The sequence below is a fragment of the Eubalaena glacialis genome, chromosome 19 (genome assembly GCF_028564815.1).
Source record: "Eubalaena glacialis isolate mEubGla1 chromosome 19, mEubGla1.1.hap2.+ XY, whole genome shotgun sequence".
NCBI lineage: Eukaryota > Metazoa > Chordata > Mammalia > Artiodactyla > Balaenidae > Eubalaena > Eubalaena glacialis.
The window spans coordinates 16,701,936-16,725,116 of NC_083734.1; the positions used below are offsets into that span (position 1 = coordinate 16,701,936).

Below are 23,181 nucleotides of genomic sequence, written 5' to 3' on the forward strand. Positions count from 1 at the left end.
AGCAGACCCCCTCTCCTCCCCCAGCCCCCAGCCATCGATAGCGCTGATGATTAATTAAGATGCCAGGCATCCGGACCTGCTATCCCGGCCCATCAATTTAATTGCAATTCAGATACAATCAATAGCTCACTTTGTCTTGGCCCCTCAGTGGCCCCCACCTCCTGTTTCAATCATCAGGCACATGCATCAGCCCCATCTCGCAGTTGGAAGGCTTCCCAGAGCCAGCTAGGCCGCTGAGGTGGAGCGAGCCCCCGACGGGCTGTCAGGAGCCTGGGTTTGGAGTCCAGCTCTGCCTCCAGCCGCAGCCTTTGTGACCCTGAGCAAGCCAGTCACTCCCCCTCTCAGGCCTCAGTTTCCACGTCTGGAGGCTGAGTTATATCCGGTCTAAGACCTCTTTTTGGTTTGAAATTCTGTGATTCTATGGGAGTGGGTCTCTTGGTCCACTGCCGTGGGCTCTGGTGTCCTCGGGGTGCCTCAGGGCAACCTCTCGCTGGCCACAATCCTGACCTTGCCCCAGCCTCAAGCCCAGACAGTAGGGAATCTCTGTTAGAAGTAACACTCTTTAGGGAAATGGAATCTACAAGCCTTTTTGGTCACCTGGCCTAGGGCCCAAGGTCAGGAAAGGGGCAGGAGGGGAGCCCTTTCTGAACACCCACCAAGTGAGCCAAGCTGTGCTTTCTACACATTTTCTCATTTAAGCACCATGACTACCATGCAGGCTAAGTGGTAGGGCCCCCATTTAAAGATGAGGAAACCGAGACTCAGAGAGGTTGAGTGACTGGTCCAAGGTCACATGATAGCAAGAGCCAGGGCAGGATTCCAACCCTAAGCCCTTGCACTTCTCCTCCCTGCTATTCTCCGATGCCCTATTTTCTTTTTTTTTTTTTTTTCTTATTAAGTCCTCAAGACATCGTTCTCTGGGTTATCACGGAGTCATAGACCTGGAGGCTAGAAAGCATCTTAGGGGTCATCCAGGCTCTTATCTCCATAGCATTCCTTCCGGGTGGTCAGCCGTCCCCCGTTTGCATCCTCACTGACAAGGAAGTTGCTTCCTTCTAAAAGAACCTGTTCCCTGTTTAATCCCTGCCGTCCCAGCATGGGGCAGCCCGGTTGTCCTCCCGCCTCCTGTCCGTCGCCCCTGCCTCCTTCCTCTCCACTCTCCTTTCCCGGGGTGACCTCGACCGCGGGCTCTCCTCCCCCCGCAGTCTCTTCCCTTTCAGGTGACTCTGCCTGGGCACCAGTGGCTGTTGGGGGCTCTGGGAGCAGGCGAGGCTGACGGGCCTGGCTCCGGGCCGCTCTCTCCCTAGGTTACCCTGACCACATGGTGTTTTCTGAGTTCCGCCGCCGCTTCGACGTCCTGGCCCCGCACCTGACCAAGAAACACGGGCGCAACTACATTGTGGTGGATGAAAAACGGGTAGGTCTGGGTCCCCACGGCCCCGCCAGACCCTCCTCCCTCTGCTCAGACCCCTCCAGGCAGCTGCCCTTCCTCCCCTAGAGAGAGCCAGGCTGGCCCTGGCTCAGGTGCCTGGTTTGGGCCAACCAGGGCCAGGCCAGGGACACATGGCAGCCAGGCTATGGCGGTGGGGGGAAGGCAGCCCGGGGCACGGACGGACTGTAGGAATCACAGAAGAGCCACCCCCTTTAAAGGCCCGAGCTGAGGGTGTCTGCTCTCTGGTGAGCCAGACAATCACCCAAGAGCCTCCCAGGTGGCAGATTAGAACTAGTGTTTTGGGTGCCCCACTGGTAGCACCCAGGCCCCTCAGCCTTGACCTCCACACCAGGGCCTAGTTCCTTCAGCAGGAAGCTGTCTAGGGGAGGGGCAGGCATCCCTCCTTGGAGGAAGATTGATGTGGCAACACCTTCCTGGTGCCAGGGTGAGCCTAAGGCTCCCAGGGCAGGCCCCTTGTCAGCCAGGTTGGTGAATTCCTGGCTGTGTGAAGGGATGTCTCCCTGCCATTCTCGGCTGTCACCTTGACCCCCAGAGGCAACTCCTCAGAGAGCCAAAGGGCTCCTTGAGCCGAGGAACCCTCCTGCACTGTGCTCTGGCCTCAGGCACTCAGCCTGACTCGGAAGGCATCTCAGGCCTTAGGACGGCTCTCCTCAAAGAGAGAATACTGTGCAGACCAGGGCAGGAAGCCCCCTGCCTCCTGCTGCCCCCCGAGTCACAGACCCACACTGATGGAGGCCTCAAAGACCTTCTCCCTACCCTCTCCATCCGGGACCTGCCAGTGTCCAGGGTGACCTTGGTGTGGCTATAGATGACCCACCCACCCCCCCTTCTCTCTCACCCTTGACCTCCATTCCCGCCTCCCCCTCATGGCTACACCCAGCACCTCATCATCGCTGGAAATTCTCCGCTCCTGAAATCTCTCACCACAGCCTCCTACCTGTGCATCTGACCCCTTTCTTCCTCTCAGGACACCCGCTCTATGACTCCATCAACACCGCTCATTTCTGGACCCCACTCCATTTTCTCTGCTCTGTCCATTCCCTTCTGACTTCACTTCCTTTTCCTCTCAGTCTCGACGCCGTGGTCCAGCCCTCCGGTCACTCGGCCTTCATCACCCTCAGCTCTCCTGAGCCTCCCATAGCACATTCCCTGCTCAATCCCAGCCCTGAAGGGCTGCCTTTGGGCGTCTGCTCTCCTCGGCCTGGGGCTCCCAAAGGGCTGTGGGAGAAATTTATACAACTGCGGGGACTTGAATTCCTATAGGTTCCTGGTCTCCAGGCTCACTGGACCCTTGGGGCCCATTTTCCACGTGCTCCATCCTTACCTGGCCCCTGTTCCGAGCTCCTTCTCTGCTATTCCATTCTCCATCTTTCTCCTCAAATCCTCCCCCACTGCACCTTCCCAGCAGTCGACCTTGCCTCCAAACGCTAATAAAATCGAGGCTCCAACTTCCTCCTGCCTTTGTACACTCCTCTCCAGGTGCCTCCTTCTTCCCCAGCCCTCCTGTCTGGGTGGGAGAGGTGTCCTCCCTCCCCTCGTCCAGTCCCTTCTTCCTGTGCTTCGGAACCCATTCCCTTTGGTCTCTCTGGAGACCTGCTCCATCAGCGATACGTCTTCTCTCTCTCCTGTTCCTCCGGCCTCTCCTTCTCTGCCGCCGGCTCTTCTCTCAGTGGAGAAACGTTCCACAGACGTTACGTTCAGAAAGGAGCCTTCCATCAACCCTCCCTCGTGCCCTGCACCGTCGACACTTAGTTTCCTCTTGCTGCGCCTGCTCCACTGCCATTCATTCCTCCCCCGGTAGCTGCCTGCTTGCCACCCCTACACCTGGGACTGGTCTTGTCCTCCCACGCCCTCCATGTTGCCAGAGCTAATGGGCACTTTTCTGTGCTTCTTGCCAACATGTGACTGTTGACAGCTCTGTTCTTTTTGAAACATTCTCTGCTCAGCTTCTTTGCTGCCGCTCCTGGTTTTCCCCTTGTCTCTCTGTTCTCTCTTTCTCAGTCCCTCTAAGCTTCCCTTCTTTCACATGCCCCTGAAGTAAAGGTCTCTCTCTTCTTTAAGACTCCCTCCTTGGCCGTTACCTGTTTTCTATTCTACACCCTCTTCCTGGGCAACCTCATTCACACCCATCACTTCAATTACCGCATATATATTGATGACTCCCAGATCAATGCCTCTAGCCCAGGCCTCTCTCCCACTCCAGACGTGCATTTCTATCTAGCTGCTTTCTGGGCTGCTCTACCTGTACGCCTTTATAGTACCTCAAACTCAGCACGCTCACACCAAACTGATTATATCTCCTCCCAAACCTATTCTTTCTCTTGTATTGCCTACCTTGGAGAATGGCACCAGTAACTAATTACTACACAAGTCAGAAACCTCCATGTGTCCCTAGCTTCCTCCCTCTCGTCTAACCCTCCCCCACATCGGGCAAAGCTTCATCTCCTTAAGGTCTCTCGCATCTCCCCCTCCTCTCCTCCCTTTGGGTCAGGCTCTAGCCTTCTCTCCTACGGATTCCTGCCTAAGGGGTCCATGCATCCTCCACTCATGTGCCAGTGGGATTTCTATCAAGAGCAAATCTGACCATGCCCCTCCCCGAGAGAACCCTCCAGGGGCTCTCGGAGCACACAGGCTCACGTCCTTTGGCCCCTGCCCACCTATCTACTTGCCCCTTAACTGCTGCCCGCCGCACTCTCCAGTTATACTGAACTGCTTGGAGCTTCCTCGGTGCTCCCTGCTGTCTTATGCTTTCAGGCCTTTATACATGCTAGTCCCTCTGCCTGAAATGCCCTCACCCCTACTTTGGCTAATTCTTACTTGTATCTAAAGACGGCACAAGCAACACCTCCTCCGGGTGCCTTCCACAGCTCCCTTGTCTGGCTTAGATGCCTCCTCCTCTGTGTACTTCACCAATTTTCTTGTCTCGCTCCCCAACAAGATAGCGTGTTCCTCTTGCAGTCATCTTTATATCCCCGGAATCCAGCACAGGGCCTGACGCTGCGGAAGCCACCGAAAGTGCTCGCTGAATAAATAGCGGACTGAACGGAGGACGGGAAGGGCTGAGTGGCGAAGCCCTGCGTGGAGGTGGGGAGTCCCCGGGTGGGCTCCCTGACAGAGGCATCTCTCTGTAGGCGGTGGAGGAGCTGCTGGAGTCCTTGGACCTGGAGCAGAGCAGCTGCTGCATGGGCCTGAGCCGGGTGAGTTGTCCCTACGGGAAGGCAGCCGCCCTCACTCTCTGGTCACACTTGTCCAGATGGCTGCCCCTCCCCTCCTGCTCTCCCTGCTCAGTCCAACTTCAGGAGTCTCCTGGGGCCCCTGCTGGGTCTTGCCCCCGCCAGCCCCCTTCCCCCCCAGGCACTCTGGGGCTGCCATTCCTCTCAAGCTGCCCCCTTCAGGGCTGGGGGCCAGGAAGTAAAATACTCCAGCTGCAGCAAACTTGACTCTCCCTCCCTCTGAATAACTGGCTTGTTCAGTGCGAGGAACACCTCTGTGATGTCAGGAGGGAGTGGGTCAGAAGGTGGCCCTGAATTGGCCTGAGTCCTGGTGTGGGGAATGGGGAAGACAGAAGGGAGAGCCGGGAGAGGCAGGAAGGCAGAGCCTCCTTTGGTGAGTCATCTGGGGCTGCCAGGGTCCCAGAGAGCAAGCAGGGCTTGGTGAGGCTGTGCCACCACCACCTGTCCACAGGCCGAATTCCTCACCTGAATGGAACGTCGTGCATAAAAGGCAGGCACACCTGGCCCCAGGTGCCAGTCTGCCGCATCGCTCCACACCAAAGGGCCAGCCGAGCGTCCCTCCCGCGGGGCAGGGAGTCTGGGCACCCCTCTCTCCCGAGACTGGGAGGCTTGACAGGTGGCATCCACGTTTGTGCTTCAAGGGCCAAGGTGGGACGGAGAGCAGTTGGGAGCCACCGGGAGGGTTCTGGACTGTCTATCTGTCAGCAGAGAGGGAAGGAACTCGTGGGAGTATGAGGTGGAAGGGGATGCTCGCAAAAAAGTCTTGCGTATTGCTTGTCAGCTCTGTTCTCCCTGCTTTGCGTTCTGAGTCATGGTTTTGGTTCCTCTGCCCCCTCCCTCACTGGGGATCCGTTTCCTGTCCCCTGCCTCTATCTTTGTCTGTGCTGTCCCTGGTTTATCCTTTTCCTTTTGGCCGTGGCTGTCCCTGCTGGTCTCTATTCCTTGGTTTCAGATCCTGTTATTTTCTGCTTCTTTCCTTGTTCTCTGTGCCTTCTGTGGTCCCACCCTCTTTCCATGTCACCTTTCTGGTTTTGGTCTCTGCCGTTGTCTGGCTCACCTTCTTGCTCTCCTCCTCCCCACCTGTCTCTAAGCTCAGGAGCAGCCAGCTGAGCTTCCTCCCTGGGAAGCCTGCAGTCAGATTTTTCACTGCAGCCTCTTGCTCTCTCCCTGTGTGGGCTCCTGTCATCTCTGGCTGGCTGTGCCGCTGCTGGCTGGCCTTGGGGCTGGCATCTCCTCCAAGGTATGTCTTGGATAGAAGAAGGCCTGTACAGACTGGTCCTCTTCCCAGCTGCCATCTCCGACTCTCTGCATCATCCCAGGTGCCTGGCTGAAACAGGAGAACCCCAGGGCCCACTCATGCTCAGAGCAGAATTAGGGGCAAAGTCAGATGTTTGCTGACATCTGGTTTGGGAGAGAAGTTTCAGGGCTTCTGGGCTGTGGTTAGTACTGGCTGGTGAGTGAGGATTCCCTGTGTGTTTGTCCCATTGCTTCAGAGGAAAGGGGGTCTCAACCTGAGCCCACAGGACCCTGAGGGTTCAGGCAAGGAAGTTTGGGTGTCTGAGAGCCTCCTGATGTTGTTTGTAAAACGTGTATGGATAGGTGTGTTTCACGGGGAGAGGTGGCCCTGAGATGTCACCTAATACTCAAAAAGACTCAACCCCACAAATGTACAGCGGTTAAGAGAGGTTTGAGGCTCACTGCTCTAGACTCTAGACCATCCTTTCGCTTCTCAGTGTGTTTCTGGGCCTTTCTCCATCCCCCTCCCTGACACCTCACTTCTGCCTAGTCAGACTGACCACTAGCATGTTGGCCCACCCTCTCGGGGGATGTGGGTCTCTCACAACCCCTGTGGAATCTCAGGCTCACGCATCGTGGGAAACGGAGGCTCAGATAGGGCTCGAGACCCACGGGAGATCCCAGGCGCTCAGCCCCGCGTGTTGCAGAGGACTGAGCTGGCTTTCTCCCAGGCCAGCCTCGGGGGACTAGGTTCCTGCCAGAGGCAAAGCTTTCTCAGCAGAAAGTGCGGGCTCTCTCCCCACTTCTTCCCTGGAGGGAGGCCTGGGGACACCGTGCCTATTGGTTCTGAATGTTTCCCGTGGAGTTCACATCTTCTCTTTGCCCCACAAAAGGGAATTTTCTGTCTTCTGGGCAAGGTGGAGGTGATGTATACCTAGCTGGCCTTTGCCTTCTCCAAGGATACTAGAGTCTTTTTTTCACCTGACGGTTTCCCCCCTCTTCTCTTAGCACAGAACATTTTACCCAGTCCCAGCTCAGGGCACCGAAGAGTGAGAGGAAAGGCTGGATGTGGGGACATCCAGCTGGTTCCTCTCACGCCTGCCCTCCAGCCCCCAAACCCGTGTGACAGATCCCTCGCCTGGGCCAACCCTCACCCACCCCACTGGCTCTTTCACGAGATGAAACCTGGGTGTGGGGGCAGGGTGTTGGCACATGAAAGAGGAGACAGTCCGACATGAAACGGAGCCGGGAGGATGCAGAGGAGGGGCCCGCTCCCCGGCCTCCCCCTTCTCTGCACACTGCCTCCTGGGCCTTTTCCTTCTTAAACACATACACCACCATCCGCCTGATCGCAGGCAGCTGGAGGCCTGAGGCGGCTGGAGCCTGTGGTTGGGCCTGCTGTGGCCGTGGGTACAGGGGTGTGGGCAGTGCTGCTGGCAGCCCTGGGGGAAGAAGCCACCACAGGTGTTGCTGAGGGGCGTCTGCCCATGTGACCGGCCACCGCTTCATGTCCTCCTTGTCCCAGATACCTTCCCTCCGGCCTCCCTCTCCTTTCATCTCTTTCCCACCTTGCTCCTCCCCTTCCAAAGCCTCCCCAGCCCCCAGCCTGGCCCTCCTCCCTCAGCCTCTTGCTTCCTCCCTCCTCGTAGACCCCGGGATTTTCAGGCTCTTCCCAGGCCAAGGGCCACGCTCTGGGCCTGCTGGCTTTCTGTGCCAGCTGCTTGTTCCTCCACCGGGTTGCCCCCAGCCCAGGCTCCCACCTTCACCTGGCCCACTTCTCCACAGGTGTTCTTCCGGGCAGGCACACTGGCACGGCTGGAGGAGCAGCGGGATGAACAAACCAGCAGGAACCTGACCCTGTTCCAGGCAGCCTGCAGGGGCTACCTGGCCCGTCAGCACTTCAAGAAGAAAAAGGTGCTGCTCCAGGGACATCCCCGTCCCACTCCTCAGCCTAGATGGGCAGAGCTGAGCTCCTTGGGGGGGCAGGTCGGGGGGGGAGGGACACTTGAGGGAACGTGCGGGCCAGAAGGCTGGTTGTGGGGCTATGAGTTATCGTTATCTGGGGGAGAAGAGGCTGGACATCCCAGGGGCAGCATGCCCTGGGCCAGGGCAGGGGATGGGCAGCTCCCCGGTGCCAGCGAGAGTGCTCGTGTACCCAGCGATGGGGCTGTGTGGCCTGGTCCGAGGGCTAGGGTGGTGGGGAGCAGGGCCCGGGCAAAGGTGGGCTCTGGATCATAGGCTGCTCCATGAAGATTAAGGAGCTGCGTCAGCGACTCCTTTTCTTATTAGCAAGTCCATAAAACAGCCAGTACCGCCGACTCTTGTGTTTCAGCAAGATTAGGTTTTATAGCACATCTAGGCCGGGGTGCTGGAAATAATCAGGCAGCAAATAAAGCAGACGAAATTATTCCTAATGATGGCGGAGCAGTTAGCGCCCGGTGCGGTGCTCCCAGGGCCGGGCTGTCTGCCGCCCACTCTCTAAGGGACGGAGGGAGGCTGGGGGCAAGGGGTGGCTTAGGGAGTGTTTGACTCGGGGTCAGGTGGCCAGAGGAGCAGCCCAGCAGCTGAGCTGGTGGTGGGGAGGGTCCTGGTGGGCTCAGGACTGAGAGCCTGCTATGTGCCACGCCCCACCCCAACTTAGATCCAAGACCTGGCCATTCGCTGTGTGCAGAAGAACATCAAGAAGAACAAAGGGGTGAAGGACTGGCCCTGGTGGAAGCTCTTCACCACGGTGCGACCCCTCATTGAGGTACAGCTGTCGGAGGAGCAGATCCGGAACAAAGACGTACGTAACAGCCTGGGAAGGCCACGCTGCCAGGAGGGAAGGGCTGTAGTTCATCCACGTGGGCAAGAGTTTTGCCAGCTTGTCTTGGGCTCCCAAGTGCTCCTTTGTTTAGTCCAGAGAGCTGGTATCCTTGAACTATGCCCAGCAAACAGAAGGCGTCCCTCTGGGGTGCTGGCTGAGCCGCTGGGTATCCTCTTAGGATAAGACCTCAAGCATCCTCAGCATATGGGGAAGGGTCTAGGGATGGAGCCCCAGCGAGGCAGTGGCTTACAGTTCCCTTGTGTCCCGGCCCGAGCTCCACCAGCTTCATTCACCCCAAGGGTGCAGCTCCTGGGCCCCAACCTCTTCCAGTGCCTCTGGCTCACTTTGCCCGCCTTACTGCACCCTAGGAAGAGATCCAGCAGCTGAGGAGCAAGCTTGAGAAGGTGGAGAAGGAGCGGAACGAGCTGCGGCTCAGCAGTGACCGGCTGGAGACCCGGGTGAGTGCCTCCCAGCACCAGACAGACCGGCCCACCTCCGCAGGGTGCCCAGCCCAGGCGGCCCCCCACTGCTGTTCCAGCTGAGTGAGGCAGGCAGTTCAACTGGTGGCGACTCCCTCCCCCAACCCCAGATCTCAGAGCTGACATCGGAGCTGACGGATGAACGTAACACGGGAGAGTCCGCCTCCCAGCTGCTGGACGCGGAGACCGCCGAGAGGCTCCGGGCTGAGAAGGAGATGAAGGAGCTGCAGGTGAGGGCAGGACCGTGCTAGCGGCTGCCGCACTCTAGTGCCCACTGCTCCCCCAATGATAGGTGGCACCTCTGCCACCGGCCCAGCACCCCTGTCTGCCCCGGGTAAGCTTATGACTGTGGTCTCGGCGGTTCAGGGGCGCAGGTGGTACTGAGTGAGGGGGTGGAACGGCATACCTCATAACCTCCTCTTCTGCAGACCCAGTATGATGCACTGAAGAAGAAAATGGAGGTGATGGAAATGGAGGTGATGGAGGCCCGTCTCATCCGGGCAGCTGAGATCAACGGGGAAGTGGATGATGATGACACAGGTGGGTCGGAGGCTGGAGGACTTGGAAGTGGCCTGAGTGGCAAGCTCTGATGCCCACCCCTAGGAAACCACACCCCTTGTCTCCTGTCTATAGGGCTGTTTTAAGGCTACGTGAAATAAATTGATGAGAAAGTAGAGGTGCCAGTAAGTGCAGGCGATTATCGTGGAGGGCGGTAACAGCCATGATAATGATGATGTCTGAGGACCACGGTCTGGCGGTCCCTGGGGAGAAGACAGCGCACGTGGCCACATCACCCTCTCTAGGTTTCTCCCAGCTAGTGGCTCCTTCTGCCTTGTGAGGAAGCCACCATTCCAGGGACCTTTCTGAGTCCCTCCAGCTGACTCCACCTGCTGCCCCATCCTTCGTCCCCTCGGCCCCTTCTCGGGGACTCTCAGCCGCTCAGTCCTCCCTCGTCTGCCCCCACCCCACAGGTGGCGAGTGGCGCCTGAAGTATGAGCGAGCGGTGCGGGAGGTGGACTTCACCAAGAAGCGGCTCCAGCAGGAGTTTGAGGACAAGCTGGAGGTGGAGCAGCAGAACAGGAGGCAGCTGGAGAGGCGGGTGAGTCTGGAGGAGGGAGTGGCGGGCTGTGCCTGGGAGGAGCGGGGAGAAGCTGCGAGGGGCTCGGTGCCGCATGTTGGCCCAGGGAATGGCCGGAGCCAGGCAGGCCCTGGGAGCAATAGGGAAGGGTTGACATGTTCGCCTCTCGGTTCAGGGGACAACCAAAGGCAAACTATCGTTCAGAGTGGTTCCCTGGACGACCCTGACTTCATCCCTCATCCCCACATCTCCCCCTCATTCACCCACTTCCTTCTCCTCACCTCTTCGACCAATACTTCTGGGCCTCTCAATGGCTGCTGACCCTGCACCCCATCTCGCCCCCTAGCTTGGAGACCTGCAGGCAGATAGTGATGAGAGCCAGCGGGCCCTGCAGCAGCTCAAGAAGAAGTGCCAGCGGCTGACGGCCGAGCTGCAGGACACCAAGCTGCACCTGGAGGGCCAGCAGGTCCGCAACCACGAGCTGGAGAAGAAACAGAGGAGGTGGGTGGGTCCCCTGCCCTGGACGCAGAGGACTTCCTAGAGCAGCCCGAGACAGGGCTCCCTGCCTCCCTCCAGGGAGGAGAGAAGAGGGGGCCTGAATTTGGCCAGGGGCTTTGCCTGCATGGTCACTCATCCTGGAATGTGAGTCAGGGTCTCACTCCTAAGGAGCACGCAGACCACAGCCCCACTGACAGCCTGCTCAGGCCTTCGCTCTCGGACATGCTCCCCTCAGTATGTGCTGTCACCCTGCCTGGGGCCAGGAAGGATGGGTGTCAGCCAGGGCCCGTGCAGGAACCACTCCACGGCGGCCCTGCCTCTTGCCCTCGCCCGGCTCCCCATCTCTCCCTTGCCTCAGCTACACAAACACACTCTCCCGACTAATGTCTTTAAACTATCGTGCCACTTCCATCTCGTTATGGTAATGACACAAAGTGGGGGAGGTGTAGCCCTCACAGGAGAAAATCCAATCTAAATTAATTTCCTTGGCTGGGGATGGGAATGGGATGCCTTTATTAGTAACAGGGAGGAACCCACACACCCTGGGAACAGCAGCGTGCCCCAGGGGGTGGGAACGGCACCCGGTTCCCCGCTGCAGGGGACGGGTTCTCAGCAGAGGCACCAGTCGCCTTTGTGAAAGGGCAGCCCTACACCCACGCCCCTGGGGGTGAGGACTGCAGGGCTGAGTCCTTTCAGTGACCCAGGGTTACCCTTGGCCTCCTGGGCTCACTCGGGCCTGCCTGGCTGCTGCTTTGCAGAGAGTGAGGGGAGGTAGGAAGGCCTTATATTTCTCCCTCCCAGCTCTGTGACTCTCTGCTTCCCTAGTTCTCATCTTTACCCCCACCTTCCCTTTTACCTAGTGGCAGACACCCTTAGCGGGACACCCTGCCCCCGCTCAGAGCACCCCCATGACAGTGCCAGCTCGGCCTAGTTACCGTCTCGCTGCACTCCCCGCTGGGCACGTTATTAGGTTTCAGCTGCCCGGAGTTTTCTTACTTTTTTTTTTGATGTGGAGCTGGGATGGGGATGAGCTGTTCAATTTTCGACAGGAAGCCGATTAGCTCTTCAGCGAAGGTGGTAAGAGGAGTTTCAGCAATTTGCTCCTTCTGTAGCGTCACTGGGCAGGAAATGGAAGGCTGGGAAGTGGAGAAGTGAAGAAAGAGGCCCCCGACCGTGGACCGTGTGCCCGTTGAAGCACGCTGCCAGCTGGGCACAGTGGGACTGGGGCCTCCAGCCTGGTGTGGGGTGTCCTGGGGGTGACAGGGGTGCTGCTGGGGCAGGTGGGCCTGGCCAGGGCCTGGTGCTGAGAGGTGGGGCAGCAGCCAGCTGCTCCATCTAAAGTTGCCAAACTGAACTGTAGAAAGTGAGTTAGACAAGGCAGGACGTCCATTTCTACCCATTCTGATGCCCGCTCTGCCCTCGCCCTGGTCCCTCTTTCCATTCTTTGATCTGTTGAAAGGGAAAAGGTCGAGACTTAATGCCAGAGGAGAGTCTGTCCACCTCTTCCCTGGAAGCAGTCTGTGGTTCCCTCTGAGGCCCACCTGGTGAAAAGACTCTTTGGACCTGTTTGATGAACTCCCTACCCACCCCATCCCAGACCAGGTTGCTCAGCAGGGCCTAGGTGGCCTGACCTGTAACCCCTGAATGTCACCTGACCACTGGCCCCAAGTTCAGGCTGCATGATTCCCCCTGACGGGTCCTGTCCATATCTGTGGCACCACTTCCTGGCGGCCTCTGGGTGCTGGAGACCTGGACTCTTCCCTTATCTGATGGAGCCGCCATGGCCACGCTCCCTCGCAGGTTTGACAGTGAGCTCTCGCAGGCACATGAGGAGGCCCAGCGGGAGAAGCTGCAGCGGGAGAAGCTGCAGCGGGAGAAGGACATGCTCCTCGCCGAGGCTTTCAGCCTGAAGCAGCAAATGGAGGTGCGTGGGGCTTCCCATCATCCATACCCCAACCCCATCACAGGCTCGGGCCAGCCCAGGGCCAGCCTCATCTTCTCTTTTGCTCCAGGAAAAAGACATGGACATTGCGGGATTCACCCAGAAGGTTGTGTCATTGGAGGCTGAGCTCCAGGACATTTCTTCCCAAGAGTCCAAGGATGAGGCCTCTTTGGCCAAGGTCAAGAAACAGCTCCGAGACCTGGAGGCCAAGGTCAAGGATCAGGAGGAGGAGCTGGATGAGCAGGCGGGGACCATCCAGATGCTGGAGCAGGTGCTGAGGGCTTGGCTGAGGAAGGCACTGCCGTCCCCACAGCTACACCTCCTCTGGGTGTGGGCCGGAGGAGGACAAGATCCCAAATTCAATCCATCATTCCTTCTCTTATTCACAAAATATTGAGGGAGCACCTGATCTGTGCCAACCACAGTGTTAAGATAATTAAGCTTTCATGGTACTTTCCACAAGAACGGATCTTAATTGAACTCCACTGGTGAGGGGCTCAGAGTGCATGGCAGCAGGAAGGCCATGAGCCCATCCAGCCTGCCACTGAGCTACCACGTCAGTTCAGGGAGCTAAGCTAGAGCCTGGAGGCCAAGTGGAAAAGCTGCAGGACTGCCCCCACCCCCAGCAGCCTTCTCTGGGCCTGTGCCAGACATCTAGTAAAGGAGTTCAGCTTCTCTGGAGAAGCCACTTGCCATAGAAACAAGGTGGGAGCAAAGGGAGACGTTCCCTGCTCCCAAGCCTGGGGAGAGCAGCCCATCAGGGTGCAGTGGGGAAGGGTCAGGGTGCTGCTGGGAAAGAAACCCAGTCCCTACTCCCACCCACCTCCAGGCCAAGCTGCGGCTCGAGATGGAGATGGAGCGGATGAGGCAGACCCATTCCAAGGAGATGGAGAGTCGGGATGAGGAGGTGGAGGAGGCCCGGCAGTCATGTCAGAAAAAGGTAAAGCAATGGGCACTTACCTGTCCAATATAAATGCCGGTTCCCCCATCACTGCTTTGAAGTAAGGGCTTTTCTGTTTCTTTACCTTAGCCACACTATTTTCCATTGCTATTCAGGACCAGGAATCTCCGCTCGGGATCCTGGCATTGGCTGCGATGTGTGTTCTCAGGGTCTGTAGAGAAGCTCAGGCCCTTGAGGAGTTAATGCCCCCTGCTTTCTGTGCCAAGCAGCAGGCACAAGGGCTCTGGAGCAAGGGCTCCCACACGGGCCTGGGCCCCTGTGCATGGCCTGCCATCCCTCCTCTCCCTCCCAGGCTGCTTTGAAGCCCTAGGAACTTTGAATTCAGGGTCTGCCCCTCTGGGGTCATCCATGCTCAGCGCTGCCTCACTCTTTTCCCGGGGTGGGAGGATCCAGCAGGGAAGGGGCTGGCTGGCACCAGACACTGAAGGGACGAATGGGCCCCTGTTCCCAGTTAAAGCAAATGGAAATACAGCTCGAGGAGGAGTATGAGGACAAGCAGAAGGTGCTGCGGGAAAAGCGGGAGCTGGAGAACAAGGTGGCCACGCTCAGTGACCAGGTGAGTGGAGACTGCTGGCTGCCGCAGGGAGAGCTGGGAACAGGAGGGGTGCTGGTTCCGTAGGGCCCGCTGTCATCACCTGTGGGATGGGTGATCACATCCACTGCACACTGGGGTTTCTCACCAGCTGGCATAATCCTGGCACTTCCTCTGTCATTGCTCATTAGGCATCTCTGAGAGTGAGGGTAGGGTGAGGAGTGGGCTTGGGGAAGACAGGAGGAGGCCCCGGGGCAGAGCCCAGAGCCCCAGCTTCTGGTGTCCACCCAGGTGAACCAGCGAGACTTTGAGTCAGAGAAGCGGCTCCGGAAAGACCTGAAGCGCACCAAGGCCCTGCTGGCAGATGCTCAGATCATGCTGGACCACCTGAAGAACAACGCACCCAGCAAGAGGGAGATCGCCCAGCTGAAGAACCAGGTATCTGCAGACAGGAAGTCATCAGCTTTCTCTCTCTCCCTCCTGGCCCTGTCAGTGGTTCTTGAATCCTCAGGAAGGGAGGTGACAGGGAAGTGGGGAGAAGCCAGACTCCCCAGGGTCTGCGCATGCTATATGCATGACTGTCAAGCCCAGGATGGTATGGACGGGCTTAGCATCCACCACCCCTGTCACGGGAGGAGATGCCGGTACACACACAACACATCACAGCCCTGGGGTCTGAAGTAAACAGAGGAGAAGGAGAGCTCCTGGGTTCCCTCTCCCCTGTGAGCCTCCTGCACAGCCCTCCTGCCCCCAGGGAATGGCTGACATCTCTCCCTGGGGCGGGGGTGGCTCTCTGTCCAGCTGGAGGAGTCAGAGTTCACCTGTGCAGCAGCCGTGAAAGCGCGCAAAGCAATGGAGGTGGAGATCGAAGACCTGCACCTGCAGATTGACGACATTGCCAAAGCCAAGACGGCGGTGAGGATGCGGGGTGTGCCGGGCCAGGCTCGGGGGTCTGAGGGAGAATGGAGCTGTGACAGTGGCTGCTTTTACCCCAAACAGGGCTCATTCCCCAGCCCGGTCCCTTCACGCCAGGGCTTTCTGCGGCGAGAGCAGGCCTCCCCTCCTCTGCCTCTCCCCACTCAGAGCAGAGGCCTGGGAGGGGGTGAGGTGGAGGAGGGAGCCAGCAAGGGCCCATCTCCCTATTTAACCACCTGCCTGTGGGAGCTTGGCCACCGGCCCCAACACCATAAATATAGGCAGCTAATGCGGCTGAGGGATGTAAACAGGTACCTTGAGATTAGCAGAAGCACCGATAAGAAGATGAGATGGCTCCGTTTCCCTCCCCTGCCCCTGGCCAGCCCACTGACAAGCCCAAGCGGCAGCTAATTAGAGCGCTTATTTAATGCCTCCCTTTTAATTCCCCACCTCTCCCATGGCCCATCCATCGGCCGAAAAATCATTACTGGGATACGGCCATCGGCCATCGGTACCTCCTCAGGCAGGGAATGGGGCAGGGGAGGAGGCTGGGCTTGGCTCTGGGCTCCCTGGCCCCCCAGCTAGTCACCTGACTGCTGAGAGATGCCAATCTCCTGGGCTTGATTTATCCCCGTGACATTTATGCTCCTCAGCAGTTTTCAGGTGAGTAATTCAAATTCCTTAATTGTGTTAAAAAAGGCTGTTATAAAATTACCATTTTATTTAAATCCGAGTTAATAAATTTCTTGGCGGAGTCTTCCGCAGCTCCCCATGTCCCGGTAACAAGATGGATGGGGCAGAGAAGGAGCCAACGCAGTCATTTTGGTTTGGAATTACAGGCTAATAGATTCATTCATTTCCTGAAGCTGCTGTTGGCTGTCTCTTCTCCTCCCCCCCCAGGAGTGGACTTGGCTGTGGGCGCTGGATGGCCAGGGAGCAGGCAGTCCCAGGAGAAACATGCCAGGAGAGTTTCACAGATTTGAGGGGTCCTTCCTTGGGGCCTGAAGGGGGCAGAGTGCGCACAGGTTAGGGCCTGAACGCTAGTGCTAGGATGATGGGTCGTTGGTTCTGGACAGACCTTTTCTGCCTTCTCATTAGCCTCCGAAGAGCTGTCAGAAAGCAGCTGTCATTTAGCCCAGGGTCTGCCTCAGCTGCAAAGACAGCCCTTTTCCCTCCGCTCCCTGGCCCACGGCCGGACAGGCAGTTCCCTGAGCATCACTGGTCCTGGAACCTCCTCCAGCGGGTGGGCCTGGCCCTATCATCACCCCGTCCCATTGGAGGTGGCATAGGGAGGTTCAGTCTTTCCACCGAGGGCCATCAGGCAGGCCAGGCCTGATGCTCTCTGATCTGTCTTTGCCTCTGTCCAGCTGGAGGAGCAGCTGAGCCGCCTTCAGCGTGAGAAGAATGAGATCCAGAGCCGGCTGGAGGAGGACCAGGAGGACATGAATGAGCTGATGAAGAAGCACAAGGCAGCCGTGGCTCAGGTACCCTGCCCAGGAGTGCCCCACCACACCCTGCAGAAGCACTGTCCTCTGGTCCTCCTCTAGGTCCCTGGCACAGCCGCTTCTTTGGGGGGTCATGGTGCCTGTGTGCTCTGGCCTCAGTGTGGGGTGGGGTGGGATGGATTTGGTGCCCATGGGGGATCCAGCTTCAGCACCCTCTCCTTTCCCAGGCCTCCCGGGATCTGGCTCAGATGAATGATCTCCAGGCTCAGCTAGAAGAAGCCAACAAAGAGAAGCAAGAGCTACAGGAGAAGGTGGGGACCAGGGCCTCCCTTGGTAGAGAGAGGGTGCCAGGGTCACTGTGTGTGGGGACCAACTCCCAAGCTCACAGGCAAGCACATGCTTCTCTCTGCCATCAGTCAGCGTCAGGAAGTGCAGAGGCCTAGGCTTGGAGCCATGTCATCATAGCAGACGTTTTGGCTTCAGCTGCCTCATTTCGCATTTCTATGCCCTCTCTGGTCCTTAGCTTTCTCTTTTCTCTCCAAAGGGCAAAATCTGTGCCCGCGCAGGGCCAGATGGGGAATGGCCCTGGCTCAGGGCACCATCCTTCCACCTCCTTGTGCATCCCTCCCTCCCTCAGCCTTCTAGTCACCATGGTGATCTTGCTGGGGTGGGGGGTGGGGGGGGGGGAGAACCTGCCCCTTCCCATTCCAGGCTCAGTTCTTTCTTCCCTTCCTGCCCCCCCCAACCCCCCAGCTACAAGCCCTCCAGAGCCAAGTGGAGTTCCTGGAGCAGTCCATGGTGGACAGGTCCCTGGTGAGCAGGCAGGAAGCTAAGATCCGGGAGCTGGAGACACGCCTGGAGTTCGAAAGGACCCAAGTGAAGCGGCTGGAGGTGGGTGCACACTTCCTCGTCCAGTCCTCAGCAGGCAGGGCTGAGCGGCCCCAGCGGCTGGAGCCACGCATGCTCAGCAGGGCCCGGCAGGCCGGCAGCCGCTTCTGCTCCACGGAGGCCTCTACCAAGCTGCCAGGCCAGCTGACGGGGCGGGTGCCTTCTCCCCCGCTCGCCAGGCCTGCTCTCTGCGCACCGCGGAGCCTGCCTGCTTTACATTCTGACTCTGTGCTTGCTTTCTGCCAAGGGACCAGAGCAGCTTAGCTTTTCGTCTTCATATTTTCCTCCACCGTGCACTCCCCTCGCCGGTCCCCTCACTCGCTCTCCGGCAGGGTCATAAATATGCAGCGGATGGCGCCACTTCTGCAAGGGCTGGAGTCCGTCCTCTCATCTCACCGCTCGCTCTTTCTCTCCCTCCCGTTTTTTATTCCCTTTTTTCCTCAGTTCTTCCCATGCTTGCATTCTCTGCTTTTTCTCCTTCCCTCTTCATTTTCCTCCATTTTTGCCCCATTTTTTCTTCTCCCTCTGTTTATTTTCTCCCCAATCTCATTCCCTTTCTTACCCTGACCTATTTCTTCCTTTCTCCCCATCCCATTTGTCCTCTCCCTCTACTTTTCACCCTCTTCCCTTTGACTCTTCTCCTTTTTCTGTTCACCTCCATCTTCTCTTTCCACCCCTCCTTCCTCCCAACTGTAATCTCCAACCTCCACATTTAATCCTTTCGGTTCCACTCTCCTGAAGCCAGCGTGCTCCAGCCCCTCCCTCTCCAGCAGAGCAGGTAGGAAGAAAGAGGCCAGCAGAATGACCTCTCTGGGTTTACACCCCTCTCACCCTATTTTAAGTTCTCCTCCTCCGTCCCAAGCATGTAGACATCTGTCTGAGCACTGACAGGCCTTCATGAGAAGTATGTTCATGGTGTGGGTGCTGAGGAGCATCCCTGCCACCTCCACATTAACCCCTGAGTCGGTGGAGCAGGAAGGAGGGTGGGGATGGAAATCGGTGACTGTGGAGCTGGCAGTGGGCATCGGAGGGCATTAGTACCCTTGACCTTCGAAGAAAATATGGCTGGACCTCCCAGGACAGGGTCACAGTCCTCCGGAGAGCTAGAGAGAGTGAAGGAGACTTAGTAATAGTCCGTGTTCTGCCTTGGTAATATTTTGATCCACATTTTACACACAGGAAGGGTTAAGTAGGTTGCCTAAGGCCCCAAAGCTATCAAGGGACAGAGGAGGCCATTGGTCTGGTGGATGTAAAATAGGACAGACCTGCTGCACTTGCCTCCTTTTCTCGTGGGCCCCAGTCGCTTTCCTCAACTCTCTCATTTTCCCTTCTGCTCAGAAAGGCAGTACTGTGGTTTAGACGCACAGAATGTTAAACACATACAGCCCTTAGAGGTGTAGCCTTATTTTAGAGACATAGAGGCTGGGGGCCTGAGAGTGGCGACCCCACGGCCAGTCAGTGGTAGAACCAGGATTAGGACCAGAAGCAGCGTTCTTCCCTCACACTCTGCCCCAATCTCCAGGGCATTTTTTGCTCAGCATCCTATGGCGCAGAAGGGGAAAATGTGTTCACGTTTCTGGGGAAAGAGAGATTCATCAGGCTTAGAGGAATGGCTTTGTGTTTGGCATGTGATGACTGTTTAGTCTCCTCCTAATCCAGAATTCTCAGTAAAGCCATTTACTTCTGAGCACAGGCCCTAGCTTTTGGAGCTTCTGGTTTTAGGGTCTCTGAGGGAAACCCTGCTGCCCGTGGAGGCCCCACACATGGCATCAGTGTGGACAGGCCCAGACTCTAGCCAGAGCTCTCCTCCGACCTAGGTGGTGATAATGATGATGATAGCACCTTTCATCTTCCAGAGTCCCTTCACATACATTACTTTATTCGGGCCTTAAAAGACCCCTGGGGAATAGGTGTTATTCTCCCTTTTTTACAGAAGGACAAAGGAAGCCGCCTCCGAGGGCTTTCGTTGCTTGTGCACCTAGCCAGTGAGCGGGGCAGCCGGAGCTGGACCCAGGCCTCCTGACTCTGGAGCTCTGCCACACCCCGCTCCCTGCCTGGCTGATGGTCTCTCTTCCCACCTCCCTGTCCAGAGCCTGGCCGGCCGGCTCAAGGAGAACATGGAGAAGCTGACTGAGGAACGGGATCAGCGCACGGCGGCTGAGAACCGGGAGAAGGAGCAGAACAAGCGGCTGCAGCGGCAGCTCCGGGACACCAAGGAGGAGATGGGCGAGCTTGCCAGGAAGGAGGCCGAGGCGAGCCGCAAGAAGCATGAACTGGTAATGCCCCCTACCCACGAGGCCTGAGGCTGGCAGCCCTCTGAGATGCTGCTAAGCACACACCTCCCCCGTGGGCTTGTGGAGGTGGGCTGCAAAGAAACCATGGTTTAATTCTAAACCAGAATTAGAGGGAAGAGAACATGTCAAGAACACAGTCCACAAAGCCTAAGGGCAGGCCAGGGGCCAAGGGTGGTACCGGAGTCTCCTTCAGGCAAGGCCAGGCCTCAACAGCCCAGCAACAGCAGAGCAGACAAAGCTCTGCAGGTTCTCAGCGGCACCCACATAGCTGCTGCCTGGCCCAGAGAGACTGGAAGCCGGCCTTTTCTGGGGCAGCTGGGTGAGAGACTAGCCCTCCTGTGGACTGGACTGCCCCCTCTCCCTCCTAGGAGATGGATCTGGAGAGTCTGGAAGCTGCTAACCAGAGCCTGCAGGCTGATCTGAAACTGGCGTTCAAGCGCATCGGGGACCTGCAGGCCGCCATTGAGGACGAGATGGAGAGTGATGAGAACGAGGACCTCATCAACAGGTGAGGGGCCTCTATGGCAACCGTGGCCGGCTCGGAGGCCCTCTTGACTGCCTCCAGACCAGGTAGAACAGCTGCAATCTGGGTCTCCCCACCACTGAGCCTCCAGCCCCCCTTCCCCTCATTGCCAGACCCCAGCATGGACCCCGTCCTGCAGCAGCTGAGGGCTGGACAGCTGCTGCCCGGGTGAGACACCCTCCCCACTTCCTCCCTGTCCTTCTCCCCAGGCCTCCCAGGGACCTGGCTCTCCAGCTCTGCCCATTCAAGATGAGTTATTCCCCCGTTTAGCTGCATTTCTGATGGTGCCTGCCCCACTCTGGGGAGAGCAGAGATTTAAGGGCCCTGGTGCCTTGTTACCGTGCCAGAGTTTTTCTCACATAAGACCCACCCAGGGAATGGTTTAGGAGAGAGATTTGTAGTCTTAGGCTGAGGAGGAAGTCACGAGGCAGGCAGACTGGCAGTGGGGGTGGGGTCAGGCCCTGGAGAAGCTCCCAAGGCTGCCCTGAGCAGACCCTCCCAGACTTGCCCCCATCCCACCTGAAGGCCGAGGCCCCATCCTGCTCCTGGGATGCCCAGGGAGCGTGCTCCTTTAGGGCAGGGGAATGGTGCCCCAGGCGGCCTGGACCTCCCTCTGAGGACAGCACTGTCCCACCTCCTGGTCTCAGCCAGCCACAGCCTTGTCTTGCTGAGGAAGGAGGGGTCCTCGGCTGAGGGGTCCACCTTGGTTGACTTTTCTGTGTTCTTCTGGCCCCCTTGCCCACCATTTTCTTTCTGTTTCTAGTTTGCAGGACATGGTGACAAAGTATCAGAAAAGAAAGAATAAACCGTGAGGACTGGAGCGCACGCGCTCTCTGCCTCTCCTCGCGTGGTGTCTAACCTCCCCCTAACCCTGGGCTCCCGCCCTGCTGCATGTCGCATGTGGACACACAGCCTCCTCTCCTCCTCTGAGCTAGTCCCTCATGCTAACACAGCTCACTCTGTCCCAAAGGAGGCAAGGGGGCAGGCCGCGCCCTGTAGAGCGCAGGCAACAAGGGTGCTCCACCTGGAAGGCTCACTGGCCCCCACATCCTTGGTCGGCAGGATGGGGGCTCCGTCAGAAAGGAGAGCTCAACCTCATTGGGTGGTACCCACAGCCTGCCTTCCTGAGCTTCAGCCTCTGCCCCATCAGAAACCAAGTGTAGCCGCTTCCCGGCCTCTTTCTCTGGGGAAAAGTCTGTTTGGGCTGGATTTCTCCCCGTCCTTGGGCTCCTTTGGAGCCTGAGCTGCCTGAAAGAAGTGGGTATGTTTCATTTTGAAAGGTCCGCCACCTTCTTTTGGCAGACAAGGGTAGAAGTTGAGGGACATCCAACAGTTACTTGTTGGGAGAAAGCATCCAGGCAGGGGAGGGGAACACAGCCAGATGTGTTTACTTTACTCTCCGCAGGCACCTTGGGCAGAAGGAGGCCCCAGGCATTTGTGCTGCTGTCAGTCAGGTGGCGGGAAGCCCAGTAAATCCACCCCCTGTCCGTTTCCTTCTTTCTGGGTGGGAGCTGGGCAGCTGGGGCAGATGTGCGGGCCCTCAGGCAGATCGGGGCGATCCTCCTTCAGGTCCGACAGGGCTGGTCTTTGGAGGTTGTTGTTCTAGCACCGCTTTGGGTTTCCTCCCCCACTCTCTCTTGCCTGGCAGGCCTCCTCCCCTGGCCAGGATGGGCTGGCGGCAGCGCAAAGGACTCCGTGAGCGCTAATGATAAATGTAATAGTGTGTAACAGTGATAGAGGGCCCCTGGAGCCCGGTTGTCACACGCAATTAATATCCCCTGCCGTTCTGTCTCCGTTTGTTTGTTCCCCCGCGATTCAGCTCCCAGTTAACTAATAGCACATGAGCCTGGACATAAATTGTATTTGACGCGAGGTTTAATTCCGACCATTTAAAATTTCAACTGCCCCGCGAGCCTGCCTGCCCCTGGAGTTTGCTTAGGGGCCTGATTATTTAAGGAAAAGAATCCAAACATCCTCTATAGGCTTGAAACTAAAGGGAAGGCAAGGGCGGGCAGGCCAGCTTCTCAACCCATTCGCTGCTCTGAATGTCAGGAGGCAAATTCATATTCTGGGCCCGTGACTGTCTGTCCCCTGTGTGTTCCAGCCCTGCCATCCTTGGGCTGGAGGAGCTTCGAGGACTGATAAAATGCGCATTTCAGATCATGTTCTAAACTACTGCACACGCGCACACACACACCAGCGTGCACTCATGCAGGCACACGGCCTGCAGTCCTAGCCAGGTTCCTGCTGACAGCAGAGGGGGTCTTTTCCTCAGCAGCTCTGGGCCCCAGCTCCAAGTTATTGAGGGAGTGTGCTAAGGCAGCCAGAAAAATAATGTTTCGATTTACTTAGAGATACAGTTGTTGTTGCCATAACCCTAATGAAAGCAGTAAGCAGCACAGTATTAAGGGAGATTTATACAGAAACGCTTTTAACATGTAGACATAGATTTTGCGATGCATACAGCACCTCCTTTCTAATGGTAATCAATATGGTTATGAACGGCGGTGATAAATTACAGGCTCTGAAGCTAGAGAAGGAGGTTTTTTGCACGGGTGTATAAGTCAGGTGGTATTGGCGTTCCACAGGGCCCGTGCACCATAGTAAATCTGCCAGGCTTGAACGGGCACAGGGCTTGCATTAGCGGTTTCGGGGCTGTCTGCTAAACTCCTGTTTACCCGGGGCATCAGCCAGCCTGGTCTTTGTTATAATTCTGTATTTGACAGAAGCCCATAAAATATGCTTCTTTATTCCCCTCCCCACGAGTCATGCTGTCTCACAATCCCCAGAACAGAGTCTGGTGGCTTCTTCTGTGTGTGTGTGTGTGTGCATACACACACGCACGCACGTGCACGCACGCGTGCGCACCAGTGTGGCTATTTATTCAAGAACATAATT

General features: G+C 57.5%; 1 protein-coding gene across 6 annotated transcripts in view; it reads left to right on the forward strand.

The window, feature by feature from the left end:
* MYO18A (myosin XVIIIA) overlaps window positions 1-23,181 on the forward strand; it is a 95,036-nt gene that overhangs the window by 62,526 nt on the left and 9,329 nt on the right. For 5 of the 6 annotated variants that reach the window (XM_061176609.1, XM_061176610.1, XM_061176613.1 and 2 more), the window contains 21 exons: window positions 1,308-1,417; window positions 4,585-4,650; window positions 7,708-7,836; window positions 8,564-8,707; window positions 9,097-9,186; window positions 9,318-9,437; window positions 9,636-9,747; window positions 10,179-10,306; window positions 10,632-10,786; window positions 12,584-12,707; window positions 12,796-12,996; window positions 13,555-13,665; window positions 14,138-14,242; window positions 14,510-14,656; window positions 15,020-15,133; window positions 16,501-16,617; window positions 16,806-16,889; window positions 17,332-17,469; window positions 19,557-19,742; window positions 20,129-20,268; window positions 21,047-21,091. In XM_061176609.1, coding sequence (XP_061032592.1) covers window positions 1,308-1,417; window positions 4,585-4,650; window positions 7,708-7,836; window positions 8,564-8,707; window positions 9,097-9,186; window positions 9,318-9,437; window positions 9,636-9,747; window positions 10,179-10,306; window positions 10,632-10,786; window positions 12,584-12,707; window positions 12,796-12,996; window positions 13,555-13,665; window positions 14,138-14,242; window positions 14,510-14,656; window positions 15,020-15,133; window positions 16,501-16,617; window positions 16,806-16,889; window positions 17,332-17,469; window positions 19,557-19,742; window positions 20,129-20,268; window positions 21,047-21,091 — 2,566 coding nt within the window. The remainder of the gene's footprint in view (window positions 1-1,307; window positions 1,418-4,584; window positions 4,651-7,707; window positions 7,837-8,563; window positions 8,708-9,096; window positions 9,187-9,317; window positions 9,438-9,635; window positions 9,748-10,178; window positions 10,307-10,631; window positions 10,787-12,583; window positions 12,708-12,795; window positions 12,997-13,554; window positions 13,666-14,137; window positions 14,243-14,509; window positions 14,657-15,019; window positions 15,134-16,500; window positions 16,618-16,805; window positions 16,890-17,331; window positions 17,470-19,556; window positions 19,743-20,128; window positions 20,269-21,046; window positions 21,092-23,181) is intronic. The other variant, XM_061176612.1, reaches the window with a different exon arrangement.